Here is a 22,034-nt window from a genome sequence, read left to right on the forward strand (position 1 = left end):
ATTAAAAACATATGAAAAATGGCAGAATGGTGCAAAAAAGTGAAACCCATGTTGGGCTTTTTGGAGAAAGGAGTTAAAGAAAAGAAAGTTAAGCTGGCAGCCTGGTCAAGGGAGAATGAAGAGGAATAAAGAGTGAGAGAAGAAGAGCTGAGATGTGAAGACTGTGGTAGGTAGATGAGAAGGAAAGGAGAAAATTAAATGGAAAAAAATAAAATTATGCATACAGTTAAGGGAGAGCAACATCGAGTTTGGAAAAGAAAAATGTTCGAATACAGGTAGTATGTCACAATTTGACCCACCTGGTTTTCAGCCAGCCAAACATCCCTCAATTCAACCACTGTCTCACAATTCAACTCAGAAAGGAGGCTGAAAAGTTGTTCATTGCTTCCTGCCATGTTTAATGCAGTTGTTTCTTTTAAGAGTTGCGAAGAAGTGAAGAAATGGGACCAAAAAGAGTGATACTGGCAGGAAAATTAAGTGGCTGAGCATTGAAAAGAAGAAAGAAGTAATGGATACAACTGAGAGACAGCATCATGGTGCTAAGGTCAAAAGGAGCAACAAAGGTTTTAGACAAACGCAAAAAAACAATTCATGAAGATATGCAGAAGATGCTGCTTGTTTGGAACAAGGAGAGGCAGATAAAGGGAGATCCAGTAACTCAGACCGTGATCTGTGAGAAAACTAAGCTCATCTTTATCCAGTAACTTGGACCGTGATCTGTGAATCCAGTAACTTATTATTTGTGAGAAAACTAAGCTCATCTTTATCCAGTAACTTGGACCGTGCTCTGTGAATCCAGTAACTTATCTGTGAGAAAACAAAGCTCATCTTTGAAGACCTACAAAAAAGACCTCCAGGAAGTAGCTCATAGCAAACAGTGAAATTTAAAGCAAGTAGGGGATGTTTCCACAGATTTAATAAAAGAAGTGGCATCCACAGTGTTCTGAGATAAGGAGAGACAGCTAGTGCTGACCAAGAAGTTGCACAGAAATTTGCCAAGGAATTGATAAAGAGGCGGTCTGCCAGAACAGATTTTTAATTGCGATGAAATGGTGCTTTTCTGGAAGAGATTGCCAAGTAGGACTTGCATAACCTAAGAAGGAGCTAGGGTTCCCGATCACAAGCACATGAAAGATAGGCTCACACTCTTTTTGGCAGCAAACACCAGTGAAGACTTGAAGGTGAAGCCTCTGCTGGTTTACCTCTCAGAAAACCCAAGATGGTTTGGAAAAAATATTATAAAATCAAAACTACCTGTAATTTCGAAATCAAACACCAAAGCTTGTGTAGACCAGTCAGTTTTGAAGGAATGGATTTTGGAGGAGCTTCCTCCAAGTGTTAAGTACCTGACAGGGGACAATTTACCAGTGATGGCTCTTCTGCTTCTGAACAATGCCTCTGCCCACCCACGAGAGTTAGAGGAAATTCTTCAGATAGTCTATGATTTCATCAAGGTTCAGTTCCTGCCTCCCACTTTTTGACATGATCCATTCTTCACATAAAACACTAATGTGTTCTGGAAGACTGGGTTCAACATTCTTCATGCCATGTCATTCATCAAAAGTGTCTGGGATGGAGTGTTGCAGAAAGCCCTTTGTGCAACCTGGAGGAAACTGGTTCCTTCCTTTTCCCACAGTGAAGTTGTGGGGTGAAGCAGCTGAAGTGCTGCAAGACCTCATTTCCACAGCAGAGCACCTGGACGTAGAGGAGATGGATGAGGCAGATGTGGAGGAACTGCTACAAGGCCATGCCAATGACCTCACAATGGAGGAATTTACAGCACTTTGCAATGAGCAGTTCAAAGAAAAAAGGGAGATTTCTTCTTAAGATGAGGATGACGTGGAAAAGGGAACCCATGCCAACAACTTGCATTAAAGAACTTTTGTCCTACTGGGAGAAGGTGCAGGCTATAGTCTTGGAGTGGCACCCCAACACAGGTGATGGCAACAGGATGACAGACTTGTTTAACACAGTCATGCACCACTTCAAGACTATCCTGAAAAAGAGGGAGAGACCAGTCATCCTGGACAAATATTTTTCACATGCACCTTCCAAAAAACAGAGGGATCAGGCAAGATGGTGAAGAAGACTCCACTCCCAATAGCTAAAGAATAAGTGGACTGTGTAAATATGGTGACTTGTGTTCAGGTTTTTGGCATGGACACTGGTGGGGCTGGGCAGAGAGTTTGGGCACAATTGTATGATGCCGACTCGCCTGTTTTGGTGAGAAGGGAGATGAAATGGCCAAACTCATTGCTGACATGAGCTGGAAAGCAAACTATCACCTGTGGAATAGGCCAGGTCAAGCTTTTGCTGTTAAGCAACACATGCCCCACTTAATTAGTGATGTGGGTGTCGGCGTCCATATTATGCCACATTTCAGGATATGTGGCTGTGACCCACTGGGAGAATGAATGAGCCAAGTGTCCTGGAGAGGGATTAAAAAAACAAGACACACCAGTATACACTGTATAGTGTGGTGTTTCTTTTGTGGGTGTGGATAGGAAACTGTTGTAAAATGTTTTAAGTTATAATTTGTATGACATTAAAGTGAACTAAATAAAACAATCCTAATCAAAGACAACAGATATTCATTTCATAACTGCTGTGCACAATGATGTAATGAGCATGCATTTTAGCTGGACAGGAAACATGTTAGCCTGCATTCTTAGATGGATTTAACATCAAATAAATTTGCATGCGACATGTGAGCCGTAGTTTTTAGGACTACAGTAGTCCTCCATTCCTCCTCCACATCCTCTCCTCCATTTAAGAAATGTTCTACACTTCAGATCATGGTGAACTGTATATTTTTTAATTTTTTAGTGTAGTTTTTAATTGTGTTGGCTGGAAATTAAACCATTTTCCATACATTTGTGCGGGAAATGGTGTCTCGCAATTCAACAGTTTCACAATTCAGCCACTGTTCTGGAATGGATTATGGTTAAATTGTGAGGTACCACCTCTATAGCAGTTTGACTAAGAAGATGTAGGGAGACAAAAGGGATAAAATGCTGAAAAAGTGCAATAAGTCATGTGAGTAATTTAACATGTATGGTACACCAGGCAGGTGGCTGGGGCCTGATTTTTATAAGGGAATAAAGTGAAAAGGGGCACAGTTGCACTAGATGTACAATGTGCTAAAACTACTGTGAATAAAAGTGCTGATGTAGCAGGGCAGGAAGGCTGGAGGGATGTTTGAATTGTATATAGTATGAAGTTTTGTGTATTATAGAAAAACTTTTTTTTCTGAAAAACAAATGTTACAGTAGAGATGGAAAAAGTGTTGTATGATGTAATGTATAGAGTAAGAATATGATATGAAAATAGAAGCCTGTATAGAGCATTTTTGAGGATGTTATTAAATAATGGTAAAATGCACTTTGCATGTAGATTGCAGAGTGATAAAGCTGTTATTAATTAATAAACCATGTTTTGATTAAAAAAGTAAAGAATGCGAGCATCTGCAACGTTTTTTTCTCAGAAGTTTTCCATCTTCAGTACAAATACAGAAACTTTTCCCCCAAAATGGATGTTTCGTAAAGAGACTGATGTACAGGTACTGGGCTCAAGAAGCTTCCAGCAAGGATGTAGCCTAGGTGACCTAAGCTTGATTTAATGGGTTGAGAAGCTTGACAGCTCAGTAGCGGAACATGGGAGTGAGTGCCTGTCAGTAGTGGTATGTGTAGGCCTGATCCTGTTGTGGAGTCCTGCCATTGGGTGCCATGTTGGAGGAGGTGGGAAGACTTAGGAGAACTGGTCTCTGCAGCCAGATGGACATGTCATCAATGCCGTACCTTATGGCCGACCAGCACAAGTAATATATACCATGGTGGGGTGCTTCATTCATTACTGTAAAATGAAAGGTAGAAATTTGTAAAACATGAAGTTCAGCTGGTTTCAGTATCCTTTATTTATTTTTAAGTAATAAAAAACAAACCTGTTTGAAGTGTACAGTCACACTTATTCTTACCTGCATCATCGCAGCATGTGATGCCTATAGTGTTCAGCAGTTTCACTTGTATTTTTCCCGAAAATGCATTTTTTAAGGGAAAAAAATCCTTTGTAAAAATGCATTTTACTGACCTAAACATTAACTGATGACAGTGATGGGTGTATGTGTTGTTTATTTTAATTTGTTTACTGGGGTAGTACACTGATCACTGTAGACCATTTGCAGGCACAGCTCAGGTGAAGAGATTCACAAAAAAAAAAAAAATCTCAAACATGGTGTAATCGCAAACTGTAGATAATCCCATAGACAATTGATAACAGTATGTAAACAATGTTAGCAGAGTAGAAATGGTGTCTGTTAAAATCTGTGAAGTCAACCAGCCTGAGTGTCTGTTTTTCACACACTATATTCTATTACATTATAATTTATGCGCATCTAAGCTATTTTTAACATTTAGCCCATGAAGTGTTGCAGACTCTGGACTAGTGTTGATAATAAGCTTTCAGAAGTTGAATATTCTGGAATGTAAAGTTAAGGTTCTCCGTGGCTGAATCTCCAGCAGTCAGCTAACACTATCAAGTGTAGAGTCTGTGTGAAGCAACTGCTGCTCTTAAAGTGATTTGTGGCACTTAAGTGAAAGGTGAGAGTTGTTCTCCGATGTCCTGGAGGAAGAAAATTCCCAGGCCAGTCTGAGAACCATCACCACTTCTGCTCAGAATTAGAGTCTAATCTTAGCATTTATGGCGAAGAGAGGAAAAGGCTTAAGTATACTAGGTTTTGCTGACTGAACATTAAAATGTTAAAATAGTGCTTAAAAATGCTAAAATGGCAAATAATGTTAACTTCCTTTTTTCAGGCTGTCAAAAGTTAATTTTGTTTGGGTTTGCTGTGGTGAAGTAGCATTAAAGGGGAATGATACTTGTTAGCTAGCTTTTTTTTTTCAGTGTGGTAGGAGTACTAGTTTGGACTTGAGCGTGCTTAAAAATGATTTCCTCTGAGTCTGGGTCCGACGTCATTAAATGTGATTTTGATATCTCAGTTCCTTTGCAGTCACTCAGCAAAGCCTCTTGACAGTTTATGCAGGGGATGCTTTTCTAGATGTGAATTTTGTATTTTTTCTGAAAGTCTTGTTATAGTTGCATGAAATGCCAAAGTTTTCAAAAGGCTGGGGGATGTGCAGTCCAGATTTCTTTCTTGTTTTGTTTTAATTTTATTGTTATAAAACTGGAGTTTTTTTTAAGAGTGCAATCTTTGCATGTGCTGTTAGTTGTTTTAAATAGGCACTGTAGCAAAGCTCAGAATTCCCACACCACATTGCTCTCCTGTATGTAGGGAATACATTAGGAGACCTACGTTGTCCAGTCAGATATGTTGGCAGATGGGGCTGGTCAAGTATTAAGGTGGGCAGAGCACCTGTGTAGTTAGAAACCTCAAAAGACCGTATAAGGGGAAGCTGAAGTGTACTTTGGTTTCCGTTTAATGAAGTGATTGTACAAGATAACTTCCTTTTCCTCAGTTAGATAATGGTAGAGTTGCTCATAACTCAGAATGAGCAAAGTGCTGTCTTTCAAACAGGTTGTTATTCCCTTGGCAGTGTCTCAACCTCCAAGCCCTTCAGGCAAACTGCCACACAACCCAATATGTTGGTCATTGGAGAGACTATTATAAGACACACTGATGCTCCCCCCTCACCAGACTGAGGAAGGGGGTAGTTATGGTTAGCCGACTATCGGGGGCAAGGATCTGCCAGATCACACATGCATACATGACATTGAACTGCAAGTATCAGAATGACTGTGCCATAGTCCATGTTGGTGTTAATGACCTGATACTTGCCTCCCTGGACTATATAAAGAATGGCATGATAGAACTTTCAGATTGTGTCCCAGGCAAGTATGAGCCTAGCACCGAGTATCATTCTACCTTCTCCAAGGATACCACAATATAAACAGAAGAAGATGGCTGTAACAATTGGCTTAGTTACTATTGTCAGGCGAAGTGGGTACAGTATTTGTTAGCTTGGGAGGACATGATCTACAGACAAAGCTGCTTTGCCAGGGATGGTCTGTACCTGTCCCCACTAGGCTTTTGGATATTGGCTCAAATATTCACCCCAGTGCCTTTTTAGGCAATGGTAATCTGATAAACCTTCCAACGTAAATTCTGCACAAGATGATCTTAAGGTGTCACTGCTGAATAGTAGGAGTTTGAAGAAGAATCTCCATTCTCTGGAAGTGCTCCTCACCCTGAAGAGTGTTAACATCTGTGCATTTACTGAGACATTGTTTATAACCGGGGATGGCACCCCTGCAGTACAGGGATATAATTCCTTCCACACATTTATACCAGCTACTGCACATGAAGGGATGAGTGGTGGAGGTGTAGCAGTCTGCATAAAAAAGTAAGCACACCTCATGATTGGTCAAACAATATAACATGCTTGAGCTACTCCATGTCCAACTAATCTTAGGTAAAGTCCAGTACCATATCTCTTTGTTAGCTGTAGGTCTGTGTATGACCCAGGATAACCATCCCACATACTTGAATGTACTGGAGTCACTCAATTCAGCCCAACACCATATTCATGGGCGATTTCAACTATCCTTCCTTAAACTGGGATGCATACAGAACCACTAACTTGCAGGCTCAAAGATTCCTGGATTTTGCCAATACAGACACCCTGGAATAGCTAGTCTGCACATCTACTAAGAAGCATATACCCTGGAGCTGATGCTCACAAGTAAGAGGGAATATTGCACCCCCCTTGTGTAATGTCCTCACTGGTAAGATCAGATCACAAAGCTGGCACCCTTGAAATAAATATAAAGGCTGAACTCCCAGCAAACTACAGAACCTTTAAGAAATTTTCCAAGGTTAACTACCTTGTATTAATCTGACGGCGTAGCTAATTTCCAAGACCCCCCAAACTCAGAACACCATGGCCTATGCAGAAGTGTTTACAGAAACTCTGTGCAAACATGTAAATAACTGCAAAGAAACAGCAGTACCAAACTGATATAAACATAGGACAAAGTCCAAAAACAAGACCCCTTGGTGGACTCTGTATAAATCTGTTGTGAAATGAAAGAAAATTCTCTCCAAATATAGTTAGGGTTATACCCAAAATGCATACTCCATCAGTCTCAACAAGTAAATTGGCAGACTAATAAAGTACACCAAAGCCAACTTTGAGACCGAAATAACCACCCAGGTTAAGGATAACCATACAGCATTTTTCCGTTATGCATGCAGCTTTAAAGGGAACACTCTCTACAGTGCTCTGAACTAACAGTAAATTGAACATCCTATACCAAACCAGGGGATATAGTAAATTTGCTTGCCCATTAAATTTAGCTCCAGTTTCACCCCCTGTCACACCCAGTTCCCCAATGCTGTCTACAATTTTTCCCCCAGCTGTCATTAAAAGCAGATCCTCACTGCACTCCCCAGAGCTAAAAACACTGCATCAGTGGGTCCTGAAAATATCCAAGGAGGTCTACTAAATAGCTTAAAACATGCCCACTGGCATCTCTGTACAACCACAGCCTTCAGACAAGCTTCATCACTAGGAAATTGAAGATTGTAATGGTCATCCCTCTGCAAAAAGGTGGATCATCAACAGACACAGAGAACTACAGACTCATAAGTTTGACTAGACTTCTTTGCAAGTCCATTGAAAGAATTATTGTGGACCTGATAGACATAGGAGATCTTCAAACACTGGACCCGTTCCCAGTTCAGCTTCATCAAAAGCAGGTCATGCCTACTAAACTTGTTGAACTTCTTTGAGAAGGTTATTAGAGCCGTGGATGAGGGGGAAATGATACATACTGCTTACCTTGACATGGCAAATTTTGCCACAGTACCTCACTCTGGTATTCTAGACAAACTCTTGGATCTAAGCATAAATCCCTATATCACCTGATTAGATGGTCAAATGGCTTACAGACAAGACGCATGAAGTTAGGTTAGGGGTGTACACCTCCCCCAAGAGGCCTTTTGCTAGTGGTTTCCCACAGGGCTCAGTATTGGGACATTTCCTGTTTGGAATGTACTTCTCTGAAGTTGAGACAAATGCAGAGGGCTTTTGGCTGACACGATTTGCTGACTGCAGCAAGCTGGATGCAATCGCTGAATCCCTCAAAGATGCAGATATCCTTCAGGAGGGTCTGACACAGATGTATAACAATGACCTAAAACTCCATGTAAAAAAATGAGTAATTATACCTTGTGGGACGCAGCTGTCCCCGTAGATTGCAACATTGTAGTAAACCCAGTGGTAAGGGACTTTACCAGGATGACATTAACCTGAACTTTGATCACCATGTGTCCATGGTAGTGAGAAAATCCTGCTACTTAGCGCAATTTGTAGGTTAGAGCATGTCATCCAGATGCAAGAAGATTACAGTCCTGCTATACTTAACCCTCATTAGGTCAGTAATAGAGTACAATGCACCCTTTGGCATGTACCTGACTAGGCATTTGCAAAAGCTGGAGCAGCTACAGAGGTTCCTCAATAAAAGAATACAGGCTGTAAATGTATCATACGTGGACCACGTCAAAGCCCTCTACAGACTACTAATGGTTGATCTATGCCTAACCTACAGGGCATTCTCTGACTCAGCATTTATGGATCTCCTGCACATTCACTAAACAAATACCACTAGAATTACCCAATCTAAGGATCTAAACATCATCTTTGATGTAAAGCATGTTGAATGTCCAGCTATGTGTCTCTGAGATTATCCCTTATCTGGAACAGACTCACCATTCATGTGAAATAGCTCTTCCCAAAGCTTATTCAAATGCAGTTTGGACCATTGGAAGGGAAGTTGCAAATTCACCCTTGCTTGTTGTCTGTGGATCTTATGGATAGGGGCAGTTTGTAGATGCCCTAAGGCACAGGTATGTATCAAAGCCATTCTGTTCTGCTGGGCATTGATAATTTGGAATATTGGGGCAAGAATGGCTAGGCTTAAAAAGGCTCTAGGGTCATTAGCTTGGTAACCTCCATAATCCTTTGAGATGTTGGGTACATGTTTAGGTAGGGAGTCTTGGGGTTATTTTTTTTTCTTTGTTTGAATGAGTTCATGTTGTCTGGCCTTAATTTACTGCTCATTATGGCAATTTTTACAGTGATGTATTTAATTTTCTGATGTATTTGTGCATATAGTTTTCTGGTTGGTTTGCATGTACTCATGATATTTTCCTTTCTGTTAGGTATGGGTTGAAAGTAAATGACCAAATCCTGGCTGAAGAAAAGCATGTAAAGATGTAAGTTTGTGCTCCTGGCACTCATTTTACACTACATTGGCCTTTGTTATCTACATACATGTTGTAACTATTTAAAATGTTTTTCTTTTGCCCCAAGAATATTCTTGAAAAAATGATAGTCCTCTGACAGCAGGCTGGCCTTATTTATTCTTTGTTCTGTTTTAATTTAATTTATTTTATTTATTTGCTTTAATTTGATGACTAGCTAGATGGGCTGGCAGATCGTGGTCAAGGTGACATTTCTTGAGTGTTAGTAGCCAGAAGAAAAAGAAAAAAAAGCTGAAGAGCACAATAACAGTCAGTTTCCCATAGGAAATCATTGCCGATGCAAACTGTGCACGTGTGTGTGTGTGTGTGTGTGTGTGTGTGTGTGTGTGTGTGTGTGTGTGTAGCACAATAACAGTCGATGTTTCCCATAGGAAATCATTGCCGATGCAAACTGTGTGTGTATGTAGCACAATAACAGTCGATGTTTCCCGTAGGAAATCATTGCCGATGCAAACTGTGTGTGTGTAGCGCAATAACAGTCGATGTTTCCCATAGGAAATCATTGCCGATGCAAACTGTGTGTGTGTATGATTCTGCCAGGCGAAGTACATACAACTAAGGGTACAGAAAATAGGAAAGATGTGTCAGGATGTAACTGGAATAAAGTAACAGAGGAACCACGGTACTCTGAGCATATAAGCTAGAAGGGAAACATCACAGTGTGGGAACAAGCCAAACAGCTGTTTGATATGCAGCTCAGAGGTACCTTCTGTGTCCAGGACTGTTGTTTGGGATGTTAGACAAGAGAGACAGGAACTATTGAAAGAAAAATCTGCTTTGACAGGGTTTTTAGTGGAACCAAGAACTAAAGGCACTATTAAGAGAGGGATATTAGTAATGCTTACTAAATATTATATAACTATATGAACCAGGAAGATTAGAATGACAAGTTGAAGGAAAAAGAAAACACTGGGATGAAATCTGTAAAATCCAGAATTTTCAGAATATTTGAATGGAAATGTTTACACAGGTACTTTTGTAGTCCAAACAGATGACTTAGGAGGACTTTCCTGAAGCAGAGAGTAGATGTTGGAGATGTGAAAGGAATAAAAAAAGAATGTTTGCAACACTTTTTTTTAATTTGAGGAGAATTTGGGAAGTTTAACTGAGTGTAATTACTCCTTACACAATGTCTTGACAATTAATGGGGTGAATATATATTAATCAAGCAGACGATGATGATAGATGGGTGGCTTGGTTTAGAATTGCTGAAGCACAGTATTTTATTCTGCTAGTAATAATAAACCATTGCATGAAAGTGGAAATTGAGGGTTAAACTAACCTGTTGTAAATAAAATATTAATTATTATGAAGGAAATAAAAGAAATAGAGATGTGATCAATAAAAGATGGAGGAGGTAATTCTCACAAAAATAAATGGAGTGTTTGGAAACAATTTATCCAAAGTAGCGCCAAAATAAATGACTAAAATAAGGTAGGAATTGTTAAGTAAATGTGTATGCTCAAATCCACAAGAGTAAAGTAATTTCTGTGTATGATGCAAGTAGATGTAATGGAAATCTTATTGTGATATTTTTGTTGTTTATATGGACTAATGTAAAAAAAAATGAAAATTATAATGAATAAAGTTGTTTAAAAAGACTTTGTAAAAGAGCCCAAATCATAAACTGTCTTTGCAGCCAGCGTTTAAAACCAGCATTCATTATCTGCATCCACAGAAATATGCTGGACCTGTTTTTTTCCAGTTTTAAAGATCATGTCTAAAGGGACAAAAAACAATGACCAGTTTACAAATAAAATTACTTGAGAATTTGCTTCCGAACACAGTAGTCTAAACTTACACAACCTTGTTTACAGCATTGATATTAGTGGACATGAAGGAGGCAGGTACATCACTTTGGGTTCTAGCATAACACTAATTATGCCAGATTAGTGTGGTTAAGCAATTGTGTATTAAGTTATGTAATTGCCAAACTGTTAAATTTACAGTTGGCAAAAAAACCCCCAAAAAAACGAATGGGTAGCTGTCTAAATATCGCGCTTCTAGTTCTTTTATCTATGTTACATTATTCCGTACTCCAAATGTGGTTGGTTTAGACTTTTGATTTCCATTTTCTAGTAGCTGCTTCTTTGGCAGCCAACAGAATTAAAACCGAAGGCCTTACTGTGTCTAGGCAATTCGGATCTTGTATCCCAGTTCGAAAAAAATAATTTCCTTACATCCATTTGCCCACCCAATATTTCAGCCTTTGTTACATCACCGTCCATCACCAAAGTAAGTCATCATTTTTCTTTTAAAGCTTTTGATGACCACCACTTAGGTTAGTTGGTCCTTGAACCTTTTTCAGCCATGAACCACGTATATTCAGGGGAAAGAAAAGTAGTTATAGAGAGAAGTCAATGTTCAATTTAAAACAACATCAGCACAACAAGAAGTAATAATTCCATTTAAAGGCAGCGTTTTTTTTTTTTTTTTTTTTTAGCTCTTTTAGGTTCCACACAGCTGATCATCAGCTCCTTCCAGTGCCCCACCAATCAACAGGTCTTCAAAACACTTCTAGGTTCCCTGGACTAGCCCTGACCAATGTTTGAGGCCAACAAGATCGATTCATCCCAGAGCAACACCATACCATTGCCAAGAGGGGTTTTCACTTCCTTGTGCACATGCCAAGTAACACCCCGAGGGTGGGGAGTGCAGTGGACATTAGTGCTGAACTGCGCCTCACTTCTGCAAGAGGGTGTGAGCAAGATCCACTTCTTGACCTATGGTAGCACCATGCAGTTTCCCCAGTCTCCACCAGGGAAATCTAACTACAGGAGTTTGCCCAGAGGATGCATGCAGCTCCCTCCTCCCTCTCTCGATGAGCACGCCCATCTTCCCTGCCTGTACCAACAAGCACCTGAGACAGTCTTCGAAATTTGATTACCTGGGCCATAATCAGGGCTTTATTCCTTTGCTCCACTGGTGCAAGCTTTAAAGGCAGATTACGGGTCCAGCTAATGATGGTATAGCAGAAGATGTGGCTTTAATGTGGTTGTTGTTGTATCTTTCGGCTTTTCCCGGTTAGGGGTCGCCACAGCGGAACTCCCGGTCCGCTAATGATTGGCAGTAGATTTTTACATACCGGCTTGCCAGGCCTGATGCACAACCTTCAACGAAGGTATGCCCATTCACGCATGTGGTATTTCCCAATAAGCAGGTAGGTTTTCTGTACGAATGGAGTGTCGTAGGAGTCACCCATTTAAATAATCTCGTTTATCTCTGTATGCTTTCCGTTTTATTTTTTTCTGAAGGAAACGTTCCTTGCTGTTGCTTTGTAAATGGTACAGACTGTTTGTTGTTGCTGACATAGGCTAATGCACCACTGCTGTGCGTTAGTTTCATAGAGATCTGCTTGAAGTGCAGTGATAATTCCATTTTAAATGGATCCCAGTATATTATGAGAAGAATGAAGTGCCATCAGGCAGCAAGATTGGGGTGTCAGTAGCTTATGAGGGAGCACAATGACTTCTGTCACCAAGAGGAAAATGCTGTGTTTTCTCACCCCACACCAGATGCTTGGAGTTTAGTTCCAGTACACTCTGCTATAATTAGGATGAGACAGTAGGCTAAGATCCTGTCTACTTGAGGTGCTTGTATTTCAGATTGGTATTGAAAATGCATTGGTCTTTAAAAAAAATTCATTTTTATTAAATCATGTTAATGTACAGTTATTTATTACTAAAAAATCATGAATCATAAGATTGTTCAGAGCAAAATAAAGAATATGCTGGTAAGTCTAAAAAAAACTATATGCTGCTGGACAGTATAAAAGCCTATTTAGCAATATATATTTACCAAATAATGCTAAGAACAGGGAAAATTTTCCTGCTGTCCAACCTAAATTACCCATAATCCGTATACATTGTATCTGTGGTTTCTTCTAAAAGTAGGTTGTATGCTTCCTGGGGCTAGCACAGTTAAAAATCAAAACTAGAAGAAAAAAAAATATTACATAACTAAATCCAGTTGTAAATTTGCAGATCAGGCTTTGGATGTATTTAGCAGCCTGTACAGTTGATGTTTACAAGTAATAAGAACTGTTGACCATTGAAAAGATTTGGGTTGTTATGGTGTGACAAGCTGACGTCCTTTGCTTGTATGAACAGATTGTGCTTTGCTTATTGCTGGCACATCCTTTCAATGCCACTGTCCAAGCCATGTATCAGGTTTCGTAATAGATCCTCTAGTATCTGTTAATGGCTTTCACCCATTCGTAGAAGAGCAATCTCCCCATATTTGTTTTATTGCCTGTACCTGTAACCAGTTGTGCTTATGAAGCTAGACTGCTTTGTCACAAGATGTAAGCTTTTTTTTTGTAATCTGGCACTGAAATGAACCGTGCGTTCTGTTATCGTTTAGCTTGCGCATACCAGCATCGGTTGTCCTTGTATGTTTGCCAGAGCTGCAGAGCCCTTTGTACCACTGTACTGAAACAAGAATTCCGAAGCACCGGATTGACATTTGAAACTGCTGCTGTTCAGGGATACAAAAGGTTACTTAATCAGCATATTTGTTCATTTAAGTCAGGAAGAGTGTGGGGTTAATGCAGTTTATTTATCCTAGAGAGTATTTTGGCAGCAAGAGTTCAGTGGTTTTACTGAGGTTTCTATCTTGCCCTGTTATATGCAGAAAATTACAGATCTACTTGTAAGACCCCACTGTTTAGCTTAAAGATGTCTCTGAGCGTCTGTTGAGCTTACTGATTTGTCCCTGCAGTAGGTGAATCCTTTGTCCTCAGCAGCAGCTAAAGTGATTTCATAGGGAGTCACGCAGTCACTCCCCCCATTTAGTGAAAGTTTCCCCATATTTTATTCATTGTCTTTTCTATTTTTTCCTGTTTCTCCGTTTACATTATGCATATTGCTGTATTCCCTCTGTAGAGCCTTTCTGTCCTTCAGTGAGTTCTTGTCTACATATGTGAAATGTTCCGAGTTCCACTCTGCTGACCACTATGTCTGTATCGCTTCATCTTCTAACTGATCTTTTTCCACAGTGGGGAACTGCAAGAGTTCTTAAGTAAGATGTGTCAAGGCGCAGTCTTTCAGCCAGCAAAACTTACACCACTGTAAACCTATACAGTACTTGTTTTTTTTCCCTTTATATACTAACTGTAGACCATCCTTCCAGCTGTTTTTTTTTTTTTTTTTGTGCCTTTGATTTGAGAAAACATTTTGCAGGGATTGTATTTTACACAGAAAGATGCTCGCTGTTATGAAATCAGTTGAATTTCTAATGTCATGGTTAACTGAAGTACACTTTCGACTGCCAGGTTGTATATCCTTAACTGCAGTTTGAAAGCAGTCTGTGGGTTTTGTCTATTTTAATGGTCTGATGATCTAAACTGGTTTGTGCCAGGCTAGTGTGTCTTAAATAGGCTCTGCAGGAAAGTTCACAGGTTGTGATTAATAGGATCTCTGAAAGCTCCCCTCCCATAGAAGCCCTGTTTTTTTGTCCAATTGTTCTCTAAGATTTTTTCGGTGTATAAAGCAAAAAAACAGACAAAATAAGGAAATGGTCTGACACATAACAAAGGTATTACACTAGTTAACTGAGAAAAAGAGAGTACATTGTCAAAAATTTAATATTTAAAGTGAAAAGTAAGCAAGTTCTTTATATATAACAATAGGTTATATCTAACTTCAGTGCTTCTTTGGTCATGATTATGTGAGCACAATGGAAGTTACTGTATAGCTTTTAATACAGTAGTGTCGACAGGATTGTGCAAACAGTCATTAGGCTTTGCAAAAGTTTGTTCAGGTCATCTATCATGACAAAAGACTCACTACTTGAAAGAAAAACTTGGGCTGTTTCTAAGAAATTGGAGTTGAGCAGCTTAGTTAATGCTCAAGTAAGGCTTGCTTAAGTGAATGAAAACCTATACTTAAGCTGCTTTGTCAGAAAATATTAATTGTATTAAAAGAAAACCAGTACTTTGGTGCCTTTATTAATTATTTCACAAACAGTAATTAGTATCTTTATACCTTTTGTTAGTGTTTGTACTCTGAAAAATGTTTGCATCGTGTTTAAGGCATCAATAGTTTAGTCTTGTTAGTTGTACTTCATCTGGTTTTAATAGGCTACTGGTGTGCAGCCTTTTCCTGCTACACACACATTTGCATACTGTATTTGAAGTACACACGTTTATTTCTAAAGATAGTATAATTACAATTTATGAGTTTTTATTTCTAAATTGCAGAAGGTGGTGGTCCCTGGTACTTGTATTTTATATTTACGTTTCATTAAACTTTGTATTTATACCATACGAGCAGTAGATTTATTAAAGTTGTAGAACCTGTCACGAGTGGGAGATGTGCAAGAAATTCCTAACTGGCCAGGTTGAATCCCAAGGGTTGAAATTCAACGTATGAAGAGCGATGAATTTGCTTTTGAGGACACTGCAGGGAGCATAGGCCTGAACTGTATTGTGGGCCATAATTATGCCCACCACTGTTTTCACAGTGCCATTTGATTCCTGAGGCTGCAGGGCGTCAGCAGAATGTGAAGTGCTAATGATGTCAGAATCACCGCATGCTCTCAGACAGCCTCTTTTTGTTCAGGCCTTGGCTGAGAGACTGTTTCCACACTACACGAAGTTGCCGTTCTATTCCTGCAGCTAAGGCCACTTTGCCAGTATCTGGACCTTTCTACCATACAGGTGAGGAGGCCTCCCCCAGTGGGAGGGCTTGCATCATCTACCTGGAGTTATGAGCAGTCCTTCTGTCCGTAAAGGACTTGGGCCTCTCCTCATTCAAACCATCGTTCGGTTTGTTGTGTGGCACCCGAATCCCCAAACATCTCAGACGTGTAGTGGAAAACCAGTGAAAGTGAATATAAATAACAATGAATGTAGAAAGTAACATAATACATATTACAACAGACAAATTTCATTGTGTTTTTCCCCACTGGAGAGAAAGCCCTACTACACCCTGTAACTTTTATATGATGATTTCACAGTTGGATAACCGTGGAGAAAGGGCACATGGCCTCTAAAGGGCAGTTTTTGTGCATGTAACAGGAACACTGCACACAGATTTATGTAATTATTCATTTTCTAGCCAGCCTGATGCTGTGTAGCACTGAAGCCCTGACTATAGGCCAGGTGACTAGTTTGATTGGCAGCTCAGATATCAGATCGTGCCAGCAGGAAGGATGGGTAAAGCTTATCAAGTGGGGTGAAACCGTGCTTGGTGCCACTCTACTGAAGGCTTGGTGGAGGACGTAGCTCAGAGAACTACTATCAGTTTTGAGGGGCTGGAGGACCGAGCAGATGTGGCCACCGAATAAGTATACCTGGAGGATGGGGCATGTGCTTAGAAGTACTCCCCATGACTCCCTCACCTGATGAAGGCATCAACACATGGGGGGGGGGGGGCTGTGAACTAAGACCACTCCTGGTGTGAGCAGCGTATATGGCACTTTAAATACCCACTCATGCCACCTCTTACTGTTGCTTTCCTCTTTGCTGTCCCACCTAAGAATAGTAAGAAGACCAACATCAGTGTCCACTTCCCTGCCAGCAGTTCCACCCATGGAGTAGCACTAAGAGGAAGTTTAGAGAGTGCCATGCAAGCTGATGGTCAAGCTTCACCACCAGCAGCTAATAAAAGATACATTTTCTGCTGCATTCTCTATTTTATTCACAACCATATCCAGAGTCTATCCAACAACAGCAGTCACAGAAGTGAAGTTCAAGTGACAACCCCAGTTATGATGATGGCTTTTGAATATACGATTTTCTGTGGTTAATGCATGCTGTATATGTTGAAAAATGCTGTGCTTCCTGTAAAGGATTTCTGCAACTCCATCTACCAAATTAAGATCCATCCCTTGATATTCTGGCATCATGTGTGATGCACTTAAAGCCAGATTACTGGAGGTGTGGCTGCTTGTGTTGCTTGCTGCAGGAATATCTCCACTTCATATATCCGTGACAAAACCATTTCAATCTTGATTCATACCTTCAGCAGGCATCATTGTCTTAACTGCAGCCGTAGGACTTGTATGTCCTTTGGTATGTTTTTACTTTTAGAATTATCCATTCTATGTCCTTTTGACGTTCCTCCTTCCTGCTTCTAACCCAGAGAAGTTATTGCTTGGTATTCCAGTATTCCAGGCAGTTGAATGACCCACCAGTGTAGGTCCCTGCTGTCTAAAAGATGCATTTTTTCTGTTGGTATATCATTAAATGTTAAAAGGGATTCCACTGTTTGGGTTATAAATACTCTCTCAGCATTCTTTTATGCTTTATTTGACCTCTTCATCCAGCCTCTGGTTTTTGGAGTTCCCTTTAAAGTAGGGAAGTATATTGTAATATATATTAGGTGCAAACGGTCTATGTGACAAATCATGTTTTTTCTTCATATGCAGGGATTGTGTTCTCTTTGTGTTTGGAGTTGAAGAGCCAGGCATAGGAAGTAGGGGTGTGGCTTCTATAGACTGCACATGATATTGTAGCATGTACCCCAAAACACAGGATTGTGGAGAGGATTAACCCAATCGTAGCACCCATCATGGATGTTCCCTTTTTAAATCAAGTGACTCTGTACGAATGCAACTGTTATATGTGCGCAGCAGTAGTGTAACATTTTAAAATCTGTAGCTGCTCATTGTTGACACCACAAACATTAATTATGTCTCTCTGTTGCATCCTGTCATCTGACTGCATGTTTATACCTTTAGGTGATTTTTAACTGAGGGTTTTGGACATATTGAGAGTCAGTTTTTTTGTAAACTTCTCACTTTACTTTCGTCACTGGTTGACTGGAAGAGGTGACACAGCGTTCTTTTATCAAGTGGACAACATCTTTTTAACTGATTTTAGTTCTGGAGCTGAGTAGAGTGCAGCCAAATTTAGTCTTTTGAAATGTTGTGTACCCTTTATATGTTTGTTTTTGCTTTGGCCTTTATCTGACTTTCTGTGGAAACAGCATGTTATTGCAGTAGGGCTGAAGGTCCTGTGAATGTTATTGACTGCACTACATTTCTTTTTGTAACGTACGGACCAGTAGGCTTGAGGAGATTTACAGGACTCTTAACGTTTTCAAGTAAGACAAGCTGACTGCTGCTGTGAAAAGATCAGCCATATGTAAACTAATATTGTGGTGAGTCAGCCATCTGCTGCTTTGTTCAGTTTGACCTGGACAGTGTTATAAAACAACTTTCTAAAGAACAGGGTGGGGAGGATAAGCAAAGAGCTGTGCCTTAGTTCATTTGTAATGATGCATAATGTATAATGTCAAACTGTGTCTTGTTCTCAGTTAACCAACCCCACCCTTGAGTACATTATTAGGTGTTCTGAAAATGGTGATGCCCATTTTGTAGGACTTCTGTAGTTCATCAGAACATTGCAAAATCTTTCATCTGTACTTACAACAGAAGGGTAATGATATCCTTTGTACTGGGAATGTTACTTGACCTGTATGTTTTACTGATGATCATTTTGCAGTGCTCTCTCTTGTTTATCATGTCGTTACATGATTTAAGATATTTTGGTAGCATGAAATGGCAACTGTTTAAAATCATAACTGCAGTTGTACATCATTGATCATTTATTTGTGGCGTGGGAAATTCGGAAATTACCTTATGAAAACAGACATCACAAGTGAGGAATGAGTTTAGATACTTGGGATCAACAGTTTAGAGTAATGGTGAGTGTGGAAGAGAGATGAAGAAGAGAGTGCAGGCAGGGCGGAGTGGGTGGAGAAGAGTGTAAGGAGTGATTTGTGATAGACTGGTACCAGTAAGTGTGAAAGGGAAGGTCTACAAGAGGATAGTGAGACCAGCTACATTATATGGGTTGGAGACAGTGGCATTGACAAAAAGGCAGGAGTCTGAGCTGGATGTGGCAGAGTTAAAGATGTTAAGGTTTGCACTGGGTGTGACGAGGATGGACAGGATTAGGAATCAGTATATTAGAGGGTCAGCTCAGGTTTGGAGACAAAACCAGAGAGGTGAGATTGCGTTGGTTTGGACGTGCTGAGGAGGGATGCTGGGTATATTGGGAAAAGGATGGTAAAGATGGAGCTGCCAGTTAAAAGGAAAAGAGGTAGGCCTAAGATCAGATTTATGGATGTGGTGAGAGAGGATATGCGGGTAGTTGATGTGACAGAGCAAGATGCAGAGGACAGGAAGAAATGGAAACAGATGATCCACTATGGTGACCCCCTAACGGGAACAGCCGAAAGAAGTAGTAATGAGTGACAGTACTTGGATAGAGTCTGTAGATAGTCCATTGGAAAGGATGGGAATCTTAAGTAGGAGAGTGTCTATATTGAATGGATGACAAAAGAGAGAGACTGAGCGAAAAGTTTCTCCAGTGGCGTTAAAGGAAAATTCTGGCACCTTCAGCACTGGTTGTGAGATCTGTTTTTATAGATTAACATGGCAGGAATAATTGAATTTGTCCAGCAGTCTATTGGAGGAAGCACTGAGAATTATTCTATTTGTTTTTCTCTACTGTGCTTGAGAGTTAAAGTAATCTGAGTTTTGCTTTACTACAGCACATTTTCTGTATTTTATTTGGAATTAACTATTTATTTATTTATTTTAATTTGTTTACCGGGATGGTCTGACTGGGACAGTGTCCATTTACAGCAGAGGCCTGGGGAGAAAAGCTCCAGTCTAAGCTTATATACAAATTGCCACTATCTTGATGATTAAAACTGTCTTGATAATTTACTCAGTTTTTGGAATGGATTTTTGTAAAGATGAAGGAAAAGGGGGGGGCATAATTTTGAGCTAGCCTGATATCTTAGAAGGAGAACTCTCTACTTCTGATCCAGTCATGTTTAACTTGCCTTTGGTCCAGATTAGAAAATGATTATGACCAGTTGTGTACAACTAGTTAGAACCAGGTCAACTAGTTGTTCACTTGCAGGAAAACCTTTAAAGTGTAATCATACTAAACCATTAAAAATACTTTAATCTGAAAAAAAAAGAGAGTAGACAAAAGTAAAGGAGATATGTGATCAACAGCAGAGGTGTGTTAGTGGTGCAAGAGTTAACATACTTGCCTTTGGTGCTGAAGGCTGTGGGTTCTTTTCTCATACCAAATAGATAGTTTGCTTTTACTGCAGTACAGTATATGGGATGGGTGGGGGTGGTGGGGGTGCAGTCCTGTGTGTGTGTGTTGTCCTTTGGATGAGATAGTAAAAAAGGCCCTGTCTGCTTGAGTTGGTGGATATAAATGATTCCATGAATGGACAGAAGGCATAGGGAGGAAGGCTGATGTTTAGCAGACAGGGAAGTGAAAAAAAATTGCTAAGATGAATTCTGCAAAAAAAAAAAAAAAAAGAAATTAAGCTAATAATATTTTAGCATTTGTCCATAACAATTTGGACCTTAAAAAGATTAGAATGACTTGTAGTTTTGATCTCTGTAAAAGTATTAGATAATTTTAGATGCAAATGCATGCCAAAGAATCTGTCAAAAAAGGAAAGTATTATTAACATTATCCTTTGTAGGATGAACATGTTTAACATTTTAAAATTGCGGCTGATGGAATGAATACTTTAAAATATACTGATTCCTCCTCCATACAGTTTGTATTCTAAAGTACATACAGTACACATTAAAAGGGAACTTTATTTGGAAAGTGATGTTACGTTTGCACTTACTTCCTTTGTCTGGGACTTTTACAATAACATCTGTTTTGTGGGGGACTCATTCCAGCATCAACTGTGTGACAATTTTTCACCAGTATCTGTCCCTTTGAACAGAGTATGTGGTTTTGCTGTTTTGTCTGTGTAGCTCTGTGATATTGTTTCTGCAGTTCATATGTTCAAAAGAGTAACTTCAAAGCGTCTTGAAACGTTGACTAGTTGGTTCAGCCTTTTCAGAGCAGTTAACTAAATGTCCTGGAGCCCCGTTATTAGTGACTAAATACTCCAGGGTTGAAGTGCTAGTGTGTGACACATTTTTTCTCAGATATGGTAAACTACTATAAACAGTATTGCTGGGTGGCAGAACACCTAAAATCATTGTTTAACTTGTTTTGGTAGGCTGCAGTATTTTACAGGTAGACCTGCTTCTCTGCACACAGACACACACACACACAGACAGTAAAGGATGAGAAGTGTTTGTTACAAAACCAGACTGCTCCTTCACAGATCTTTACCTGTATGTAGCTGATTTTCACAAAATATAAAGTATGAAGAGAATCTGTTAAAAGCAGTAAAGGACTTCATTTTTTCTTTTCTTCAGCTGATCTGTTTAATTTTCCATTTAGTCAGTGGGATACCCCATCTAGGCAGCTTTGGCTGGCCCTGGGAGAGTAGCCTCTGCAGCAAGTTAAAATAAGCTCTGCATTCTCAATTAAATGATTAAACATCAGAATCTGACATATTATGGCTGACAGGAGTACACTTGTTCTCTTAAAAGATTAAAGTTGGCAGCTCAAAGTAGAAATCATACAAGAAGCTTTTTCATGAACAAGTAAATTTGAAACTACAGTAGAGTCTCGATTTATCAGAAATGTCAGTTATCCGAATGCAGCCTTCCAATGTTTTTTGGGTAGGAAAGTCATCAAGTCTAAATATGTAAATGTACACATTCACTTGTGTGTGCTTTTGAGCTTGTAGAGCCCCCTCTTGTGTGAAAATATTCTTTATTGTCCACTGGAATCACTGGTTGAAAAGCATGCAGAAAAAAAACAAAATGTTTGCATTTTTTTTTAATCCTGTTCAGTGTATGTTTGATTATCCAAACTACCCTAGGTTCCAATTAGTTCATATAATCAGCTCTCTACAGTACTGAG

The 22,034-nt window shown here is 39.7% G+C and overlaps 1 protein-coding gene across 1 annotated transcript in view; it reads left to right on the forward strand.

Moving 5' to 3' along the window:
- ADK (adenosine kinase) overlaps positions 1-22,034 on the forward strand; it is a gene marked incomplete in the record, with an annotated part of 3,127,006 nt that overhangs the window by 534,655 nt on the left and 2,570,317 nt on the right. Inside the window, 1 exon segment of the mRNA XM_044056737.1 lies at positions 9,176-9,229. Coding sequence (XP_043912672.1) covers positions 9,176-9,229 — 54 coding nt within the window.

This window comes from Protopterus annectens, chromosome 14.part0 (assembly GCF_019279795.1).
Source record: "Protopterus annectens isolate FY-2018-M chromosome 14.part0, PAN1.0, whole genome shotgun sequence".
NCBI classification, from domain to species: domain Eukaryota; kingdom Metazoa; phylum Chordata; order Ceratodontiformes; family Protopteridae; genus Protopterus; species Protopterus annectens.